Raw genomic sequence first — 21673 nt, 5'->3', positions numbered from 1 at the left:
TGAAATCTACACATTTGGTATTGCCACATAGCAAGAAAATATCACAATATTTATCCTCTATGTTGGAAAGGAAAAAAGTAAAAAAAAATGGCAGAATGACTGAAGAATAGATTCATAAAAAAAAAAAAAAAAAAAATTGTAAAACTTTCTGATCTGTTTTGAGACTAAACTGCTGGTGATAAAAACTACAGTTTGGGCCACAAGGAAACAAGTTCTGGTACAACGCTGTCAACTTAAAATTATGGCTCTTGGAAAGTGATGAGGGGCCCATCAACCTGGGGCCAGCCCCGGGTCTGAGGCAGGATCTCTCCACAAGGCCTTGTGTTAGGGTCGTAACGTTAGTAACTGGAAACCAGTTTCCTTTATTAGACTCCGGTGGAAATAACAGCAGTTTTGGCACCATCGATTGCTCCACATACAAAGGAATCTCTCACTACACATGCTTTTTTTTTTAATGAAATATATTACAATGTTGAAACACTTTTTAGCGCCACACAACCTTTTAGAAAAAAATATAAAGGCAGGGACTATAGTATAATAAAAAGGGACAGTGAGCGAGGGAAAGAGGGACACTGACACGGGGGGGATACCACCGCCATGGGGGTACGCTGGCCTTACATGACGGCTGGCTGCACAATGGGCGCTGTTGGTACCATATTCACTTTTGGGATGAACCATCTTGTGTAGATCAGAGGTGCCAGGCCCGTATTGTCCCACCACAGAAGTTGCGGCAGCTTCTCACACACAACATAATATGGGCGCATTTCTGCACCTCTGTTCCGGCCTCAAATCCTGGACTGATGACCCAAACTATAGTTTGGGGATTAGGCCTGTGGTCAGCCAAGGGCAATCTTGTCTGAAAGTTATCATCGGACATCTATAGCCTGCACATAACGTTGCTTAACTTTACTCCAGTCACTTCCAAAGCTGCGTTCACACCGATTTCATTTTCAGAAGTCAGGTTTAACCATTTCATAATTTTTAACCGCTGGTTAAGTGCCTTAGTTGTGCACAATGTAGCTTTAACAGTGAGTGGAGTACAAGCCAATACTACATTATTAAGGATCCAATGGCTCTTCGGACATAGGCACGATAAATGCATTTTCTAGACATCACTCTCGTGATTTAGATTAATCATGTTATCCCAGTCTTGTGTCCCTACTGCTAATGGGAACCCCATACTATAAAGCAAATACTCCCACCCCAAAAAAAGGTCCTAACAGCAGATGATAGGGGTCACGTTCTGCTAAGGATAAAAGACCGAACTGTGTTCTGATCAGAAGACTTGACCCGACCACTAGGTTTCGGTGCCTGATCTAACCAACTATGAGAGTCAGGAGACCCCGATGAAGGGGCCCAATTCTTCACATGCGAGCGCAGTCCATGTTTCACGCATGCGTGTAACCGTGCTCACTCTTAATTAACCCTCTCCAAGTATTAACCATCTAATGAGGATACATTAAATAAGAATCCAGACATAGGCTCAGTCCATGAAGACAGGGGTCCAAGGGACGCAGAGGTAAAGCAGGTGCCTGCGGATGGTTGAACAAAACAGAAGAAACACAAGAAGTAAAACTGCTTTCATATTTGGCCAAGGTATCGAGAACAAGAGATACAATAAGAAGACGACCATGGATTCTAGGGAGGAGACACTTCTACGCAAGAAATTTGGTTTTGGCAACTGATACAAGAGGCTTAGTGGCCAGAGATCTTGATGGGAACAAGAGAAATCTCTGGCCACTTTTGACTGAGTAAAAGTGCTTATATGAAAGAGATGAAATACCACTTTAAAAGGGGGCAGTAAACCTAAAGAAAACATATAGCTGCAGAGGGGGAATGAATTCTTCTGGACTTCCTGGAAACGGTAGATTACTTTAGGTTTAGTGCCCCTTTAAGTACATGTGACGTCACCACACAGACTTGCTTTAATTGACCAGATCCCTTTCAAAGCACAGAAATAGAAGGACCTGCAGAGTCCTGGAAAAAAAATAAAATAATAATTACACAGTGCCAAGACCCAGCAGATAGAGAATTAAATAATTAGCCAAGCACACAAGGTTCTTTGCCTGGTCTCTACCCCATACTGCACACAGTTCCCCTTCAAGGGGTGCACAAAATCTCTACAGAACATCTTCAGAGCCAGAGGCTGGGTCTTGCAGTCAGATGACCAGCGCCTAGCTTTAAAGTTCACATGAAGTACAGAATTAAAAAATGACAAAAAGAAAAAAAAAAAAAAAAAAAAAAAAAATCAATATACTGCATCATACGGAGCATCTTCTGCACCAGGCGACTGAGGTGCAACTAGCTGGTGTGATACGTGGACTACGATGATGTTGGTTCCTACAATGCACACCTGTGGGATCGGCACAGTGCAAGACTCCTGAGGTGGGATAATGAAGAAAAGAAGAATGAGGCTCGGGAGAGGAGGGAGATGTTGGAGCAGGACTCTGTTTTATCCAGGACATTCTACAAGACTCCATGTGAGGTAGGGTCAGACACTACCACTCCTTTTTCTTTTCATCCATGGAAACCCCACCAGGTCCCAAGGCCACCACTAGGAGAAGTCCGCCGATGACAGACATGGTCTGAAAGAAGTCGTATTTTAGGAAGTCGTGCATGGGCTTGTAGGCTGGGACGCTCCAGAAAGCATTAAAGTAGACGTTGATGGCAAAGAGCCAAATCACCAAAGTCAGCGCCGCCAACTTCGTCTTGAAACCGATAGCCACCAGGATGATTAAGGCTGTGCCCACCATGTTCTGTAGGATCTAAAAAGGGGGGGCAAGAAAACCAAACATAAGTAAAAGGGGACATTTACCATTAAACCAGGTGAAACAAGAGAGCAACAATAATTGGAGGTGGCCAAAAAAAAATGAATAATAAGCACCACTCCTGTCCATGGGCTATTTCTAGTGTGTCCAAAGAAAAACAGAGCCTGTTTTTTTCTTTTTTTAAATCCTGGCGAACGAATTAGGCCAGGGTCACACTTGTGAGAAACTCGCACGAGTCTCACGTCTCAATACCCGACACTGCCGCCGGCAGTCGGACCGGAGCGTTCAGATGCATAGAAATACATGCAGTTACACACTCCGGTCCCGAGTGCCGGCGGCAGTGCCGGGTATTGAGATGTGAGACTCGTGCGAGTTTCTCACAAGTGTGACCCTGGCTTTAAAGCCAGCTCTCTTCAGGTCATTAAGCAGGTCCTCCTGTGTAGTTCTGGGCTGATTCCTGATCCTGCTCTTATTACCGTCTCAATCGTTACCGTTAGTAACACACAGGTCAAGGAAACCCTTCCATACTTTGTAGGTGGGGAAACTTGCAAAATCCGCAGTTATTGGCACTTGTTTCCCCCACTATGTATCTCACCCCCCCAAAAAAAAAACAAACAAAAAAAAAAAAAAACCTTCATTTAAGTACGACAAACCCTGTACCTGTCCTGATGAGGTGAAGGCCCTAATAAAATAACAGCAATTAAAACCCTATTTGATAATCTTCGAGGGGACTTACAGAGAAGAAACTTGCGTCAAAGTGCAGCAGGGTCATGAACATGAGAACGAGCAGCACGCGACCCCCGAGCTGCATGTACTGCTTCGGGGAACTCTCGCCCATGGTGGGCACGCCAGCAAACATGCTTTTTCCTTCTGACCGAGACTCTGCCAGAAGTAATAAGAGTCCTCCGCCCAGAGCCAGGTTCCTGGAGAAGAGAAAACATGAATTCAATACTTTACATTGGATGCTGCAAAACCATAGAAAAGTCTGGAGACCTTACAAGAGGAGGTTGCCCTTCACGCACAAGATTTAGGGTGTGAGGTATTAGGGGGTCCGGCCATGAGAAGACGGCGGTCATCAATGCTCCGAATATAGGAGTCTTTCATATGGATGGCACTGCAGTAAGGGTACACTCACATCTGCGTATATAAAGTAGCTGAGATTGTAAGGCAAGTGTCCTGCGTTTTTTTCCCTCACCTAGCATCCATATGAAAAGCATATGCAATGCGTTAACATCAGCTTTACATACAGTACTGTAATTCTCTGTCGCTTCAAGCTAGTATTCTAAATAAGACAGTCATATATAGATAGAAATATGTCAGTGACATATATAATCAGTGCTTTGCGGGTGTAGTTTTCTATGCTTGTATTTAGCTAATAAGGGTCCCCCTTATTTTATTAACCAGCTGAAGGAAAGCAGACAGCTGAGAGCTGGTCTTAATAGTCAGGGAAGCGGGCAATAAACATGGAGCTTCCCGTCCTGTCAACAGTAATAAAATGTGTAAAAAGAGAGTCGGGGCTTGCTTTATGTAAACAAAGGACTTTTCACTGTTTTTTTTTTTAGCTTTAAATTTAAGGGGTTAGTAATAGGGGTGTCTTATAGACGTCTTTCCATTACAAACCCATGGACTTGATGTCAACTGACAACAACCTCAAAACTATTACCGTGCTTGCCAACGCACCAGGGCAAATGGGAAGAACTGAGGCTAAGCACCAGAACTGGAGCATCTAATGGATGTGCCATTTCTGGGGCTGATGAGGGCTAGTGTTATTAGTCCAGGAGGAGGCCAATATCCATGGCCCCTTACTAGGCTGTGAATATCAGTTCTCAGCTGTTTGCTTTGCCTTTGCTGGTTGTTAAAAAAAAAAAAAAATATTATTATTATAATATATATATATATATATATATATATATATATTAGGGTGGATCCCATGCCGTGTAATTTCTTTTATTAAATACATGTACAGTAAGCTACACACACACTGCACTAATTATATATCTGTCTTCTGACGGATCACGCTATGAATTTACTGTACTCGACTGATGAAATGTTGGGTTTCCTATGAGATGGGTGCGTAAAAATTGGACGGCACACTCATGTGCCGTGTAATTCTTTTCTTGCACCCAGTGACTTGCATTGGTGAATCTTGGCCGCTTTACACAGCCATATGCCTCATGCTGCGATTTTTCCTTCATCACAATTCCAGGTGGGGAAAAAATTTCAGATGAGCACTGCCTCATTGAATAAGAGTATTGCAAATGCAATGCGATTTTTTTCTCACATTTCAGCGACGATTTTATATACTAATATGAGCGAACCTCTACTTTAAGGTTGGTCATATATACTGCATCGAAATCAACCAAATGCTCGTCCATCCGACAGCCATCTCTTCTTACCACCAAAGATATGCATGGTCAGCTCAGCTGAGCGTGCAGGTGTTCTCAGTAGGAGGAAGGGAGTTATAACCTATGGAAAACGAAAACCCAAGTGCAGACAGTGCGGATTTTTCCGCGCGGTTTTCAATCCGCAGAATGAAATGACATGTCAATTCTTTCTGCGGATTCCTCTGCGGTTTACCATCTCCTCCATTGTAGAAATGATAGACCGCAGGGCAAAACCGCAGGCTAATCCGCAGGTCTTCTGACCTGCGGATTTTACTAAATCCGCAGCGTGTGCACACACCCTAAGGCCCTGAGGATAAAAAGGGCAGAGATTTCGAAATCAAACAGCCTCAATCTTTATCTCCCAACATTTGCTGTAGGGGAAAAAGTTGGGAGTCCTCCATAAGCATTAGATGGTTGGACCGTCCCACCGAAATCAGAGGGTTTTGCTGTTATGATTTAGGTCGGATTCACACATTTGTGTATCATAGTCTGATGTCCAGATGGGTCGAAACGCAATAGCCTTATAGACATTTAGGTGGTCAATTTTAGGTCAGGAGACCTGTGGCCGGTCCGTACATCAAAAGGTCCATACTTAACCCACCACGATGCATGGGTTTATTTATCTAGCCAAAAACAACTTTTTTGCGTGTGGCTCCAAATAACAGCCCACTACACTATACAGTATCTTATCCCATCACTGGACATACAGTACATCCTATTTCTCATGTGGGTGTAAGGAGGGGGCTCAGGGACTGTGCAGGCTACGTACAGGGTAGGTGCCTGCTGTATTATACAGCCAGCAACTGCCGCTAACAGAATCTGCTGTTCAACCACTGAAAGAACAAACGCAGTTTTATTTTCATTTTTTTTCCTTTATAAAATCAATAGTAGACATAAGTAATAAACTTTGATCTGTATTCAGTGAAGAAAGACTTTCCCGTTACTGAAATAACAAATGACAGTTGGTGTTCATATAGTTCTATGGAGAGCTTTCAAACTGTACCGTTTCAGCAGAATGTCTGTCGGCCTCTAGCTCCTCCTTCCTCCATAGAACTCTGAGCACCAACAGTCATCTTCTCACTCAGCAATATGATAACCTGTTTTCACTGAATCCAAATTTTACACATAAATTGAGAACTGAAGATCAGTCCAGGAGGCGTAAGAAGCAGATTTCTCTAATACGATATTACAAGGTTTCTTATTTTCATGTATACTACTGATTTATTAAATAGCAATTAAAATGACGGTTGTGCCAAGTGCTATTGTCACTCAGTAACAGCGGAATTTCTGTAGCGCAGCACTTGTGGCCTTTCCCTTCCAGTGCCCATCGCAAATCCAGGATGCCCAATGGGTTACCACAGCATACTGGCGGACCCTGTTGTCACCATCTTTGCACTTGCATGAACAATGGCTGGGCTTTATAGGAGATTATGACTTTTCCTGTATGCAAGCAAATGATTGCAGATTCAAGTCCCCCCAAAAGGGAAATTAAAAAAAAACACAGAAACACAACGTAATAAAGTCAAAATTAAGTTTGTTCAGTTTTTTGATATTCCTACAGTGTGCTGCCCGCTTTTCTTGCATTTATACCATTAGGATACTGGGCTGTAACCTGCAGGACTGGCACTTTCCAACTGCACTTTGTCTTTGCTTGTGCTGCCTCACCGTCTCTTTATTATATAATACAGATAGCTGCATATGACAGTTTTAACCCCTTAATTGACCACCTAATTGCATTTTTTCCACTATTTCACCCCACTGGATTATGTGCGATGTGTGGCCTAAAGCTCAGATTGTTCTGATGACATCCTTCAAACCTAAGTAACTTGTGCCATTGGTGAACCTACAACAAAGCTGCAAGAAACAAGAAACACGTGTTCAGGGAGTATGTACCTACACATGTATACATGGCATAACTAAGCAGAAATACCACTCAGGGTTCTTAAAAAGCTGGGTAACAACCAGACAGCTATGGTGGCGGTTGCCCAGATCACAGAATCTGTATAAGGCTGGGATCACACATGCGAGAAACTCGGGCAAGTCTCGCATGTTAATACCCGACACTGCCGCCGGTAGTCGGACTGGAGTGTGCGGCCACATAGCAATACATGGAGCCACATGCTCTGCTCCTGAGTGCTGGCGGCAAGGCTGGGTATTAACATGCGAGACTCGGCCGCATTTCTCGCATGTGTGATCCCGACCTAAGAGGCGACTGTACATTTGGAAGGTGAAGAAAATATATGGAACGGTGTGGACAGGTAGATCCTAAGAGAAAGGGATGAACCTACCTCATTAAAAACTTCAGATCCCACAGAATACTGTAAGCTATCGTCTGACGAGGAAGAAAACACGTATTACATAGAGTTGTACATCATATGGATACAGACAAATAAGGGTTTCCCCATCATTAGCATATGATTATGATCAGTGGGGGGTCTGACTGTTGGTACCCCATTAATCCTTACATTAATGGGTTATTATATCCTAAGAGCCAACATGGTACCAGCAGGTGCTGAAAGGTAACAGCACTAAAGGAGGAGATCAAACGTAAAAGTGAAAAAAAAAAAAAAAAAAGCCTGAAAAGCTGGATGTCCCCCGACAAACCATAAGATCCACTGGCACCAGGGTGCCCATATACACAGTGGTTGTGTGCCGTGCAGGAATGTACAGATGAGGCACATAAAATTTGCTGCGCACCTGAAATGTGCATTGTCAAATAGCCACCATTTGCCAATAACCAATGCTAATGTGGGCACCAAGCAAGAGAATTCAGGATGGTCCCAATTCCCCATCTTCACATGTGTACTAGGTTCTCACCTGCATGGCTATGATCCCAAACAGACCGAAGCAGGCGTACTGTACAAAGTTCCGACTCAGGACCAGGATGCAGCCGCCTGGAAGACAACGATGCAGATTTATAACAAACCAATCAGTAATCAATATGAACAGAGAACAGAAGCACCAATGATCTCATCTATAAAGAACTTTCACTTGAATTAAAAAGGGGTCTTCTGCTCCTTCCTGTAACTAAATTAAAATAAGAAATGGCACCCATCGATCCCATGCTGCTCCACCATCCCTAGGCAGCCTCCTCTTTTGGCACGGTCGGTATTTAACCAATTTCACACAAAACCCCCAAAATGGGCAGGACACAATTGTTGACCACTTTCCAAAATTGGGGGTAAACAACTTTGTTTCAAGCATGTGATGCTCATTCAAACTCACCTGTGGCAAGTAACTGGTGTGAGCAATATGAAATCACACCTGAATCTTTGCATTTTGTGTCTCTCTGAGCATGGAGAACAGAAAGAAAAGAGAACTGTGAGGACATAAGAACCAAAATTGTTGAACAATATCAAGAATCTCAAGGTAACAATTTCATCTTCAGAGATCTTGATGTTCCTTTGTACACGGTGCGCAACGTAATCAAGAAGTTTACAATCCATAGCATGGGAGCTAATCTCCGAGGACATCAGACAAAAACTGATGAAAGGTTGCAACACAGGATCGTCCGGATGGTGGATAAGCTGCCTCAAGTAAGTTCCAAAGAAATTCAAGCCGTCTTGCAGGCTCAGGGTGCATCAGCGCAAACTATATGTCGATATTTGAAAGAAATTAAACGCTATGGCAGGAGACCCAGGAGGACCCCACTACCGAGACAGACATAAAAAAGCTACACTGCAGTTTGTCAAAGTGCACGTGAGTAAACCAAAATCCTTCTGGGAAAGCGTCTTGTGGACAGAGGAGTCCAAGATAGTAGAATGATGTGCTTTACCAAAATGCTCTGTTTTCTGAAAACAGAATGAGGCCCGCAAAGAAAAAAAAAAAACAGTACCCACAGAAAAATATGATGGAGGTTCAAAGATGTTTTGGGGTTGCTTTGCTGCCTCTGGCACTGGGTGCCTTGACTGTTTACAAAAGCATCATGAAATCTGAAGATTACCAAAGGATTTTGGGTCACAATGTAGTGCACAGTGTCAGAAAGCTAGGTTTGCATCCTAGGTCATGGGTCTTCCAGCAGGACAATGCCCCCCAAAACCCCAAATATACTTCCAAGAAGCAACCAGAAATGGATGAAAAAGCACTGGAGAGTTCTGAAGTGGCCAGCAATGAGTCCAGATCTAAATCCCATTGAGCACCTATGGAGAGATCTTAAAAATGCTGTTGGTAGAAGGTGCCTTCAAATATGAGAGACCTGGAGAAGTTTGCAAAAGAAGAGCGCTCCAAAATTGCAGTTTAGATGTGCAAGAAGTGTATTGATGGTTATAGGAAGCGATTGATTACAGATATTTATTCCAAAGGGCGTGCAACCAAATATTAAGGCGAGGGTGTCAACAATTTTGCCCGACCCATTTTTGGGGTTGTGTGAAACTACAGTGAAGGAAATAATTATTTGATCCCTTGGTGATTTTCTAAGTTTGCCAAATGACAAAGACATGAACAGTCTATAATGTTAAGGGTAGGTTAATTTTAACATTGAAATATAAAATATCAAAAATAAAATCCATAAAAATCACATTGCATAAATTATATAAATTTATTTGCATTTTGCAGTTAGAAATAAGTATTTGATCCCCTACCAACCATTAAGAGTTCTGGCTCCTACAGACCAGTTAGATGCTCCTAATCAACTTGTTACCTGCATTAAAGACAGCTGTCTTACATAGTCACCTTTATAAAAGACTCCTGTCCACAGACTCAATTAATCAGTCAGACTCTAACCACTACAACATGGGCAAGACCAAAGAGCTTTATAAGGATGTGAGAGACAAGATCATAGACCTGCACAAAGCTGGAATGGGTTGCAAAACCATAGGTAAGATGCTGGGTGAGAAGGAGACAAATGTTGGTGCAATAGTAAGAAAATGGAATAAATACAAAATGACTGTCAATCGACATCAGTCTGGGGCGCCATGCAAAATCTCACTTCGTGGGCTATCCTTGATCATGAGGAAGGTGAGAGATCAGCCTAAATCTACATGGGGGGGGGGGGGATTGCTAATGATCTCACGGCAGCTAGCACCACAGTCTCCAAGAAAAATCCTGCAGTGCCCGCAAGGTCTCCCTGCTCAATAAGGCACATGTGCAGGCCCATCTGAAGTATACCAATGAACATCTGGATGATTCTGTGAGTGATTGGGAGAAGGTGCTGTGGTGAGAGGAGACAAAAATTGAGCTCTTTGGCATTAACTCAAATCGCCGTGTTTAGAGGAAGAGAAATGCTGCCTATAACCCAAAGAACACCATCCCCACTGTCAGGTATGGAGGTGGAACCATGTTTTGGGGGTGTTTCTCTGCTATGAGTACAGGGCTACTTCACTGCATCAATGAGAGAATGCATGGAGCCATGTTCCGTAAAATCCTGAGTGACAACCTCCTTCCCTCTGCCAGGATACTAAAAATGGGCCGTGGAAGGGTCTTCCAACAAGGGAATGAGCCAAAACTTTCAGCCAAGGCAACAAAGGCGTGGCTCAAAAAGAAGCACATCAAGGTCATGGAGTGGCCTAGCCAGAAAAAAAAATAAATAAATAAAAAATCTCATAGCACTCGGACCAATGTTAATCTATGGGGCAGCTCCCATCATCCGTTTTTTTTCTCGCCTATATTATATGTGCGGAGGAAATCGCAGCATGCTGCGATTTGCGATATATTTAGTAGAATCGGTTAAAACTCAATTGCCGGCTTCTGTAAAATCATTACAGAACCCGACATGAAATGACACATGGTTTACATATATAAATCTAAATGAAATGGTTTACTGTACGTCTTTGACTAATAATTAGATTAGTGTATGTGTGTAAAGGTACTGTCACACTAAGCGATATCGCTAGCAATATCGCTATAACTTGTGACATAGCGATATTGCTAGCGACATCGCTGTGTCTGATACTTACCTGCGACCCGCTCCCCCGCTGGTTATCGCTGATCGCACGAGAACGTCCTGGACCGTTTCTCGTCGTCAGCTTCCTGCAGCGCTTCCTGTGGAGAGACGAGCGTGGAGCCGGGCGGGAGGACGTCAGGATCGCCTAGTGTGACAGGTAAGTAGCGACCCCCGTCCCCAGCGATGTCGCTGGTGAGATCTGCCTGTGTGGCAGCTCACTAGCGACCACTTAGCGATGTACCAGCGATCCTGACCACGTCATATCGCTGGTCGGGATCGCTGGTGCATCGCTAAGTGTGACAGTACCTTAAAGTTTGGGACATGTAGGTGTGAAATTAACGGGTTCATTCGTTGAAAAAAAAATTGTGCGAGCTCCCGCGCAATTTTCTCCACCAGAGAGGGAAAGCAAGTGACTGAGGGCAGATATTAATAGCCTAGGAAGGGACTATGGTTATTGCCACCCCAGAAAAGGCACATCTTACAGATTACGTCAGCAGCAGACACAGAGGCTGCGCAGAGACCCAGGCTGACCTCAGGAGCGTGGGAAAATGTTCTGAAACTTTCCCACACTAATCAGTTCATCTCCGGTCAGCCAGTAGCATTAGCACCGCCCACGGTGGTAAACTATTTAACCCCTTCAGATGGATTGCAGCAGGGGACATGACTGAATGGCAGAGAGGTATGGATATTGTTGCTTTTTTTTTTTTTTTTTTTAAATTACAGGAGAACGATGGCTTCAGTTGGATTGGCTGTGTAATAAGTTTGGTCAAAAACTGTCATTATTTAATTTAATCTATTTTCTAATGTCTGTATTTTTTAACCCTTTAATATTATTGGAGTAATAATGGATAGGTGTCTTATTAACATCTCTCCATTATTAACCCAGCTTAATGTCACCTCTCAATTGCAAGGTGACATTAACCCCTTATCAACCCAAATGTCACCTCTAAAGGCAGTGGGAATAGAGAGGCTAAGTGCCAGGAAAGGCGCATCTTACCGATGCGCCTTTTCTGGGGTGGCTGGGGGCAGATGTTTGTAGCCGGGGAGGGGGGGGCAATAACCATGGTCCCTTCCTAGGCTATTAATATATGCCCTCAGTCACTGGCTTTCCCTCTCTGGCGGAGAAAATTGCATGGGAGCCCAAGCAATTGTTTTCCAAGAATATACCTGTTAATTTAACACCTACATGTCCCAAATTTTACACACATACACTAATCTAGTTATTAGTTAAATACATATGTGTATGTGTCATTTTATGTCGGGTTTTGTAATTTTACAGAAGCCAGCAATTCCATTTTGCACGCCGGGGAGAAAATCTCACCATACGTATGCCAAACAGATGTCACACGGATGCTTAGATGCGAGAAAATCAAATCCTCGCATTGCACACCGATGACATACAAATCACTGTTCATGAAACATTTGTTCGATTCTTGTCCATGAAAAACGGACCGATATTTTATACGCTGTGTGTGACTCCAGTCTAAGGCCAGGTTCACATAGCGTTAATGCAGTCCATTTAACGGATTGCGTTACAAAGAGGCATTAACGCGATGTAACACATCCGTTAACGCTGCCATACACTGCCATTACCGAGCGCATCGCTAACGCATGTCATAAGCAGCATGCATTAGCAACGTGCCGTCATTCTGTGACGAACCCTCGAACGCGGTCTGTAGTGTTCGAGGGTCCGTCACTGCTAGCGTAGATGAAGCATCTGCGCTAACGCGATCAGAATATTAGAGTAGCGTTAGCGCAGTCCGTTTAACTCATGCGTTGAACGGCCTGCATTAACGCTATGTGAACCTGGCCTAAGTCATATTCACACTTTCCGTTTTGATCAGTATTTTATATCAGTATTTGGCCAAAGCCAGGAGCGGAACAATCAGGGGAAAAGTATAATACAAACACGTCACCACGTCTGGATTTATCACCCACTCCTGGTTTTGGCTTACTAATACTGGTGTAAAATCCTGACCAAATACAAAACGTGGCCTTAATAATAGGTCTCCTGTTTCCATGCACCATCCAGTTATAAGACCCCTGAGATATTTTCCACCTCCGCCACTGTCAGACTCACCCAGCTGCCCTATCAAGTTAATGAGGACGAAGACTGTGGCCAGGAAGTAGCCGCAGCTCCACGTGGCCTCGATGTAATCCCGCTGCTCACTCCACTGGAACCACATGCGGATGCCATCCTCCAGGAAGGTGCTGATGAGGCAGAGGCGAGCAATGTGCGGCAAGTACTGCTTCGTCACCCGCAGGAACTGCAGATAGAAAAGAGGATTATTGTCACATAATTAGGGTATGTCCAGCGATGCCAGGGAGACCCCATGTAAATCCGGAGGGGCACAGTAAAGGCCTGTTATACAGATCCATACAACACCTGCATGCACACAACAGATCAGCGATCCCCAGATCTGGGACCGGCATGCACACTTCTCTGTGTGAGGGAAGGGATGTGACAACAGTGGGGGCCCATTTCTGGATCTGAGCCGTGAACCTCAATCTGCGTCATCTCCCCCCATGCCCAAGAGGAAGGCTTTGGCTTTACAGGGTTAAACCACATGTAAAAATAAAAGGCAGGAGATTCTTCCATAAGGGAGGAGAGTGGGCAGGCCGCACACTCCGACCTTTACACACACCAGTAATGTCTGCACAGAGAGGAGCAAAGTCTACAGGCGACCGGGAGGGGGCGAGATCAGGCAACGCCGCCGGGGCCAATGGTGCCCATATATACTAGTCCGACCCCAAGAAGTCAACAGTCTCTGCAGCACTGAACCACTGTTTATGGACATGCATGTGCATGCACACCCACTGCAAGCAAGTGCATGACAAAGGGTTAAACCGCGGCCATGAAAGCAGAGATTCACATTACCCAGTGAGAACATTCCAGGCCATGACACCAGAATATAATATAGCGGATTTACGAACACCAGTCACCAGCGGAGTGCACAGTACCCCTCCCTTACATGTAAACATAATGGAAACAGTCAGTAAGTTTGTAGGAGCTCAGCTAAACCTGGAGGAGGGGGAACTGATGTCAAATTATCCTCTCTAAAACACATTATTGTAGATTACAATTTAAAGAAGGTGTCTGAGATCAGAAAAAATTAGGTCAAGCTGTAACATCAGACACTGGCCACATCTCTGACACCCCCTTTAAGACCTCCTGCATGGTGCACATGCAGCTTGGAATGGGCCTGATATGTATACGCCCCTAGTGGACAGAGAGGGAAGTGCACATTATATCATCATTATATCAAGGCCGGGCCAGGGTCAAGGTTTGGGCACACACGCATGCGGCAGGCTCTAATACTTAGTCCTGGGGGGCCTCTAACACTAACCGCTGCTGCCTGGAAGAGAAGGGAGAAAGTGTAAGAAAGCAGCCCCAACACATGGATGGAATGGGCTTGGGAGTGGGCTCTACTTTACAGGTTTACAAAGGTTTGGATGGGTGACATCAGTAGGACACAGAGATAAACAGCATTAGATGTCTGTCGGCCGCTTGTCTGCACCGCTTATAGCAATAATATGTCTGCAAACCCAGTTGAAAAGCCATATTAACATGGACTCAAATCTGCAGCGCCACCACTGGGGATAACGAAGCATGACAAGACACCTATTAAAATGAACAAAATGTCTGTGTAATGCAGGACAGGATGGGTCCTCCAGAGAGGGGGGAGCTCTTGGTAACTGCTGCACCTTGGTCAGAGGATGAGGATCCAGAATACAAGACCCCCTCTACTATACTCCTAAAAGGGTGAGAAATTGCGTTTCTGAACACGACATCCCCTTCCCGACGTGTGAAGTTCATGACTGTCACCCGCCGGGTGCGAGTGTATGCAGCGGACATAGGAGCGGGGTGTTCTACAGCTGAAAGACGAGACCAGAGCTGGCAAAGATCGCCGCTGTTAATCTCTAGAGGCATGTAAGGCGCGAACACTCATCGGACCACTGTAGGGGCCCATGTTGCTGCTCCTTTATATCCCAGCCAGCCACAGGCTGACCTTCATAGGGGAACAAGGGTTTTTGGTGTATACTGTGGGACTGCAGTATACAGTACAAGCGATTAGACGATCAGAGGCTCAAGACTAAAAATGTAAAAAGAAAGAGGTTTTAAAACTATAAATAATAAAAACTCCAGCCACTAAAGCCCTATCAAATTATAGAGTGATTTAAACTGTAAGAGCAAAAAAAAAGCCGGGAACAGCCAGAATTTCCTCTCTCTCTGGATTCCATACGTGTCCAAGAAAACACACTGCGGTCAAAACATCATGTGTACCCAAAGTGGTACCAATATATCTCGCTGTGCAAAAAACAAGCCACCACACGGCTCCATGGACAGAAAAACAAAAAAAAGATAGGAGTCTCAGAAAAGAAGGACAAAACTATTGGCTCTTGGAGGAAGAAGAGAAAAAAAATTGAAAGTGCAAAAAAATTTGGGGGAGGGGGATTGATGGTTGTCGGGACCAGCCAGCCTCGTGACTCCTATCTTACCGCACAGCTCCGGCCCTCGCACATCCCATCCTGGATCCCCAACTTCGCCATCTGCCACTCTCTATGGGAACAAGTATTAAAAAGTGTCTCATTAACGCCGCGTGCGAGATCGTGAGTCAATGGGTTTCCAGGAAACCGCCATGATGAACATCTGCCGAGTGTCAGCGCACATGAATATGTAGCCGGTTTAACCCCCACCAGCCCATCACAGATAAGGCCAAAGAACATAGGCTGGAAAAGGAGGGTCTGGACCTCTTCCATCAGGGTCGAGTCTTTGGCCGCAGGTTAATCCCCATTTGAGGATGTAATATGTTCACACGTTGCGGAAATGCTGTAGACTTTCTGTCCGGAGTACTGCGCTACCCCATGGATAATCATCATGGTGTAATACACCATTTCTCCAGTGGAGGCGCTGTGGGGAGCTTGAACACTTACTGGCAGGATTCTTCACAGATCACAGCTGATCACTGGGGCTACTATCAGCAGAAAAATTAAAGGGGTATTTCCAATTGTATGGTTTATGGCATATCCGCAGGACGTGTATGGTGCCCACCTTTGCTTCACTGACATCCAGGTCGCCACGTACTCACTTGAGATCAACATGTTCCATGGGAGTTAGCCACAGGCAGGAATCGGACCCAGACTAGCAACATCCCAGGGGGTGGGCAGTTCTCCTTCGACTGTATATGAGAATACCCCTTTAACATTACTGGTTCCAGGATGGCAGAGATGAAACCCCTTTGGCACGGCTCAGAGACTTCTTGTACTGGGACAAGCCAAGCTGTGGTCCAAGATCAATGTTGACTACCCCTTTAAGTTATAAGAATCCTATGGCTTGCATTGGCAGTAATCATTACCCAGAGCCCTGACATGTGACATGGTATAAATCTGCCCAGACGTACAATTATTGAAAACATTTGTATCCGGTTAATTACCGTAAGTACATCGAACGACCAGACCGAAACAGGACGGGTACAGACAAGTGTTAGATGCCAGCCAGAGCCTTAGCCTGGCACAGTATGCAAGAAGTGTGCTAGTACTGCAACCATATGGAGAGATGACCACTATGCCAATTAGTGGGACTGAAGCAAAGCCCACCCATGATCTTATACTCTCACCAATATGGCACTGCCCTAATACCCAACTGATGCCCATATCTTATAATGGTCTGATATTCCACAGAGGGCACTGCCTGGATAACATACCCACCATTGTACTGGCCTGGAAACTGTACCCGTATTTGCCCAGATACTATGCATTATATACACCGCTGCCAATGCTGTAAGTGCGGATGGCATCAGGTACAATACCCGTCAGTGTCCTGGTACTTGTTATGCCCAGATCTGTACCCAAACATGCCCCATTTTTCCTGCTCTCAAACTGCATTCTATTATGCCTGTTACTACATGTAGCAATGCCCGCATACTGCCCTGGTGCTATACACATCGATCCGTGGATGCCCTCTCGTGCCTGGGTAACAGACACACATAACTCTGGATACCCAATGGTGCCCTATACACAATCAACAGTTGTCCTGATGATATACACAGGTGCCTGGGTACCATGTATGTGCTTTAATGCCCTGCTGAACCATAGAAACACACTGCAGATTATTTGCCAATTCATCACTTTAGAATTTATTTGCCCATTGTAATCTAAAAACAGAGAGCAGCTCCTCGCCGGAGGTGATGACCAGTCTAGCCGCTCAGTCTCAGCTCCTCATCCCATAAGATGGCACTCACTTCTCTGCAACTCATGGAACAACACGTACTAAGCTACCTGGAGGGCAAGAAAACGTTGCCCTGGGTATAGCTGTGGCGACTGGCACACAATGAGAAGCAAGGAATCTATAATGACGCTGCCAACTGCAAGTCACTGCAAGGTGGGAATAAGGACAGAGTCTGACACCAGCACATCATTACAAGGTGACAGTCTTAGAGCCAATGGTGACCGCTAAGTGCCCGAACCCTGCATTCAGGACCTTGTCACGCGCAAATGCCAACCCAGCAGCGGATATTAATCAGGTCCGATATACCACCAACATCCGCAGTGAAGACTGTAACGCAACACATACGGCACGGAGACTACAATATGTGCCATTCTCTGCACCCAGTCACTAGAATGGGTAATAACGGGATGTGAGGACCAGGCTGGCAGTCATAGTCATGCCACTATACAATACCAGTCCCGCTCAGTAAACATGGTATGGACAGGTGGCAGCTGGATAGTGTCTCCAGGGAATGCCATCCTGTCTGTAACCAAAACAGGTTCCTCATGCCAACCTCCCCCTATACGTCAGTCACAACACCGGTGCCAGCCTCCCCCCATACCCCGGTCACCAAACCGGTGCCAGCCTCCCCCTATACCCCGGTCACCACACCGGTGCCAGCCTCCCCCTATACCCCGGTCACCACACCGGTGCCAGCCTCCCCCTATACCCCGGTCACCACACCGGTGCCAGCCTCCCCCTATACCCCGGTCACCACACCGGTGCCAGCCTCCCCCTATACCCCGGTCACCACACCGGTGCCAGCCTCCCCCTATACCCCGGTCACCACACCGGTGCCAGCCTCCCCCTATACCCCGGTCACCACACCGGTGCCAGCCTCCCCCTATACCCCAGTCACCACACCGGTGCCAGCCTCCCCCTATACCCCAGTCACCACACCGGTGCCAGCCTCCCCCTATACCCCAGTCACCACACCGGTGCCAGCCTCCCCCTATACCCCAGTCACCACACCGGTGCCAGCCTCCCCCTATACCCCAGTCACCACACCGGTGCCAGCCTCCCCCTATACCCCAGTCACCACACCGGTGCCAGCCTCCCCCTATACCCCAGTCACCACACCGGTGCCAGCCTCCCCCTATACCCCAGTCACCACACCGGTGCCAGCCTCCCCCTATACCCCAGTCACCACACCGGTGCCAGCCTCCCCCTATACCCCAGTCACCACACCGGTGCCAGCCTCCCCCTATACCCCAGTCACCACACCGGTGCCAGCCTCCCCCTATACCCCAGTCACCACACCGGTGCCAGCCTCCCCCTATACCCCAGTCACCACACCGGTGCCAGCCTCCCCCTATACCCCAGTCACCACACCGGTGCCAGCCTCCCCCTATACCCCAGTCACCACACCGGTGCCAGCCTCCCCCTATACCCCAGTCACCACACCGGTGCCAGCCTCCCCCTATACCCCAGTCACCACACCGGTGCCAGCCTCCCCCTATACCCCAGTCACCACACCGGTGCCAGCATCCCCCTATACCCCAGTCACCACACCGGTGCCAGCCTCCCCCTATACCCCAGTCACCACACCGATGCCAGCCGCCCTCTATACCCCAGTCACCACACCGATGCCAGCCTCCCCCTATACTGGTCACCACACCGGTGCCAGCCGCCCTCTATACCCCAGTCACCACACCGGTGCCAGCCTCCCCCTATACCCCAGTCACCACACCGGTGCCAGCCTCCCCCTATACCCCAGTCACCACACCGGTGCCAGCCTCCCACTATACCCCAGTCACCACACCGGTGCCAGCCTCCCACTATACCCCAGTCACCACACCGGTGCCAGCCTCCCACTATACCCCAGTCACCACACCGGTGCCAGCCTCCCACTATACCCCAGTCACCACACCGGTGCCAGCCTCCCACTATACCCCAGTCACCACACCGGTGCCAGCCTCCCCCTATACTGGTCACCACACCGGTGCCAGCCGCCCTCTATACCCCAGTCACCACACCGGTGCCAGCCTCCGCCTATACCCCAGTCACCACACCGGTGCCAGCCTCCCCCTATACTGGTCACCACACCGGTGCCAGCCTCCCCCTATACCCCGGTCACCACACCGATGCCAGCCTCCCCCTATACTGGTCACCACACCGGTGCCAGCCTCCCCCTATACTGGTCACCACACCGGTGCCAGCCTCCCCCTATACCCCAGTCACTACACCGGTGCCAGCCTCCCCCTATACTGGTCACCACACCGGTGCCAGCCTCCCCCTATACCCCAGTCACCACACCGATGCCAGCCTCCCCCTATACTGGTCACCACACCGGTGCCAGCCTCCCCCTATACTGGTCACCACACCGGTGCCAGCCGCCCTCTATACCCCAGTCACTACACCGGTGCCAGCCTCCCCCTATACTGGTCACCACACCGATGCCAGCCTCCCCCTATACTGGTCACCACACCGGTGCCAGCCTCCCCCTATACTGGTCACCACACCGGTGCCAGCCGCCCTCTATACCCCAGTCACTACACCGGTGCCAGCCTCCCCCTATACTGGTCACCACACCGGTGCCAGCCTCCCCCTATACTGGTCACCACACCGGTGCCAGCCTCCCCCTATACCCCAGTCACCACACCGGTGCCAGCCTCCCCCTATACTGGTCACCACACCGGTGCCAGCCTCCCCCTATACCCCAGTCACCACACCGGTGCCAGCCTCCCCCTATACTGGTCACCACACCGGTGCCAGCCGCCCTCTATACCCCAGTCACCACACCGGTGCCAGCCTCCCCCTATACCCCAGTCACCACACCGGTGCCAGCCTCCCCCTATACCCCAGTCACCACACCGGTGCCAGCCTCCCCCTATACCCCAGTCACCACACCGGTGCCAGCCTCCCCCTATACCCCAGTCACCACACCGGTGCCAGCCTCCCCCTATACCCCAGTCACCACACCGGTGCCAGCCTCCCCCTATACTGGTCACCACACCGGTGCCAGCCTCCCCCTATACTGGTCACCACACCGGTGCCAGCCTCACCCTATACTGGTCACCACACCGGTGCCAGCCTCACCCTATACTGGTCACCACACCGGTGCCAGCCGCCCTCTATACCCCAGTCACTACACCGGTGCCAGCCTCCCCCTATACTGGTCACCACACAGGTGCCAGCAGTGCCCGGGCAGCACCTGGCATGGAGGGGGCGGCTGTTCTGTCTCGCTCTGGGCCCCGGGTGCTTAGTTCTGGGCCACTCCATGTGTCTACACAGGACTGGCCGCGCCATGTGCCCCTGGGTCTCACCTGATCGGCGAAGTCCTCAGCAGCGCCCATCATGTGGTTGTTGGCCATGACCAGTGCCGGTGTCGGGCTGAGTTTCGGCCCCTCCTCCCCGAACGGCAGCTGCTACTCCCCGGCCTGCCACGTAGGCCAAGCCTTAAAGGACCGAACACAGGGAGGCGGAGAGACACGGGAGGGAGGAAGAGGAGGAGCAGATGGCGGGCACAGGGACCCGGCTGCTGGAGGGACTGATGGGGGGCAATGAGACACCAGAGAGACAGGCGCTACCACTGCTGAAGAGGGGTAGATACCGAGGGCAAAACCACGGGACTGAGGTAGACGAGGGCAGTACCACAGGACAGGGGTAGATACCGAGGGCAGTACCAGAGGACAGGGGTAGATACAGTGCAGTACCACAGGAGAGGGGTAGATACAGGGGACAGTACCACAGGACAGGGGTAGATACAGAGGGCAGTACCACAGGACAGGGGTAGATACAGGAGGCAGAACCACAGGACAGGGGTAGATACAGGGGGCAGAACCACAGGACAGGGGTAGATACAGGGGGCAGAACCACTGGACAGGGGTAGATACTGCTGGGCAGTACCACAGGAGAGGGGTAAATACAGTGCAAGTACCACAGGACAGGGATAGATACAGGGGGCAGTACCACAGGGGAGGGGTAGATACAGGGGACAGTACCACAAGACGGGTAGATACAGGGGGCAGTACCACAGGAGAGGGGTAGATACAGAGGGCAGCACCACAGGGGAGGGGTAGATACAGGGGACAGTACCACAAGACGGGTAGATACAGGGGGCAGTACCACAGGGGAGGGGTAGATACAGAGTGCAGTACCACAGGAGAGGAGTAGATACAGAGAACAGTACCACAGGACAGGGGTAGATACAGGGGGCAGTACCACTGGACAGGGGTAGATACAGGGGGCAGTACCACAGGAGAGGGGTAGATACAGAGGGCAGTACCTCAGGACAGGGGTAGATACAGGGGGCAGTAACACAAGACAGGGGTAGATACAGGGGGCAGTACCACAGGACAGGGTTAGATACAGTGCAGTACCACTGGACTAGGGTAGATACAGGGGGCAGTACCACAGTACTGAGGTAGAT

General features: G+C 48.2%; 1 protein-coding gene across 1 annotated transcript; it reads right to left on the bottom strand.

Annotated features, from left to right (window-relative positions):
- Nucleotides 1-1570: 1570 nt before the first annotated feature.
- Nucleotides 1571-20763, bottom strand: SURF4 (surfeit 4). Its single transcript, XM_073541162.1, has 6 exons — nt 20568-20763; nt 13114-13300; nt 7970-8046; nt 7441-7484; nt 3505-3691; nt 1571-2765 (listed from the first exon to the last, which is right to left on the bottom strand). Exons 1-6 carry the CDS (start codon nt 20613-20615, stop codon nt 2499-2501), a joined length of 810 nt encoding a protein of 269 aa, XP_073397263.1. The 5' UTR covers nt 20616-20763; the 3' UTR covers nt 1571-2498.
- Nucleotides 20764-21673: the final 910 nt, after the last annotated feature.

The sequence above is a fragment of the Dendrobates tinctorius genome, unplaced genomic scaffold (genome assembly GCF_039654945.1).
Source record: "Dendrobates tinctorius isolate UK_male_01 unplaced genomic scaffold, ASM3965494v1 ptg000120l, whole genome shotgun sequence".
NCBI lineage: Eukaryota > Metazoa > Chordata > Amphibia > Anura > Dendrobatidae > Dendrobates > Dendrobates tinctorius.
The sequence above is the reverse complement of the archived record's forward strand: the minus strand, read 5'-3'. Positions and strand labels throughout refer to the sequence as shown.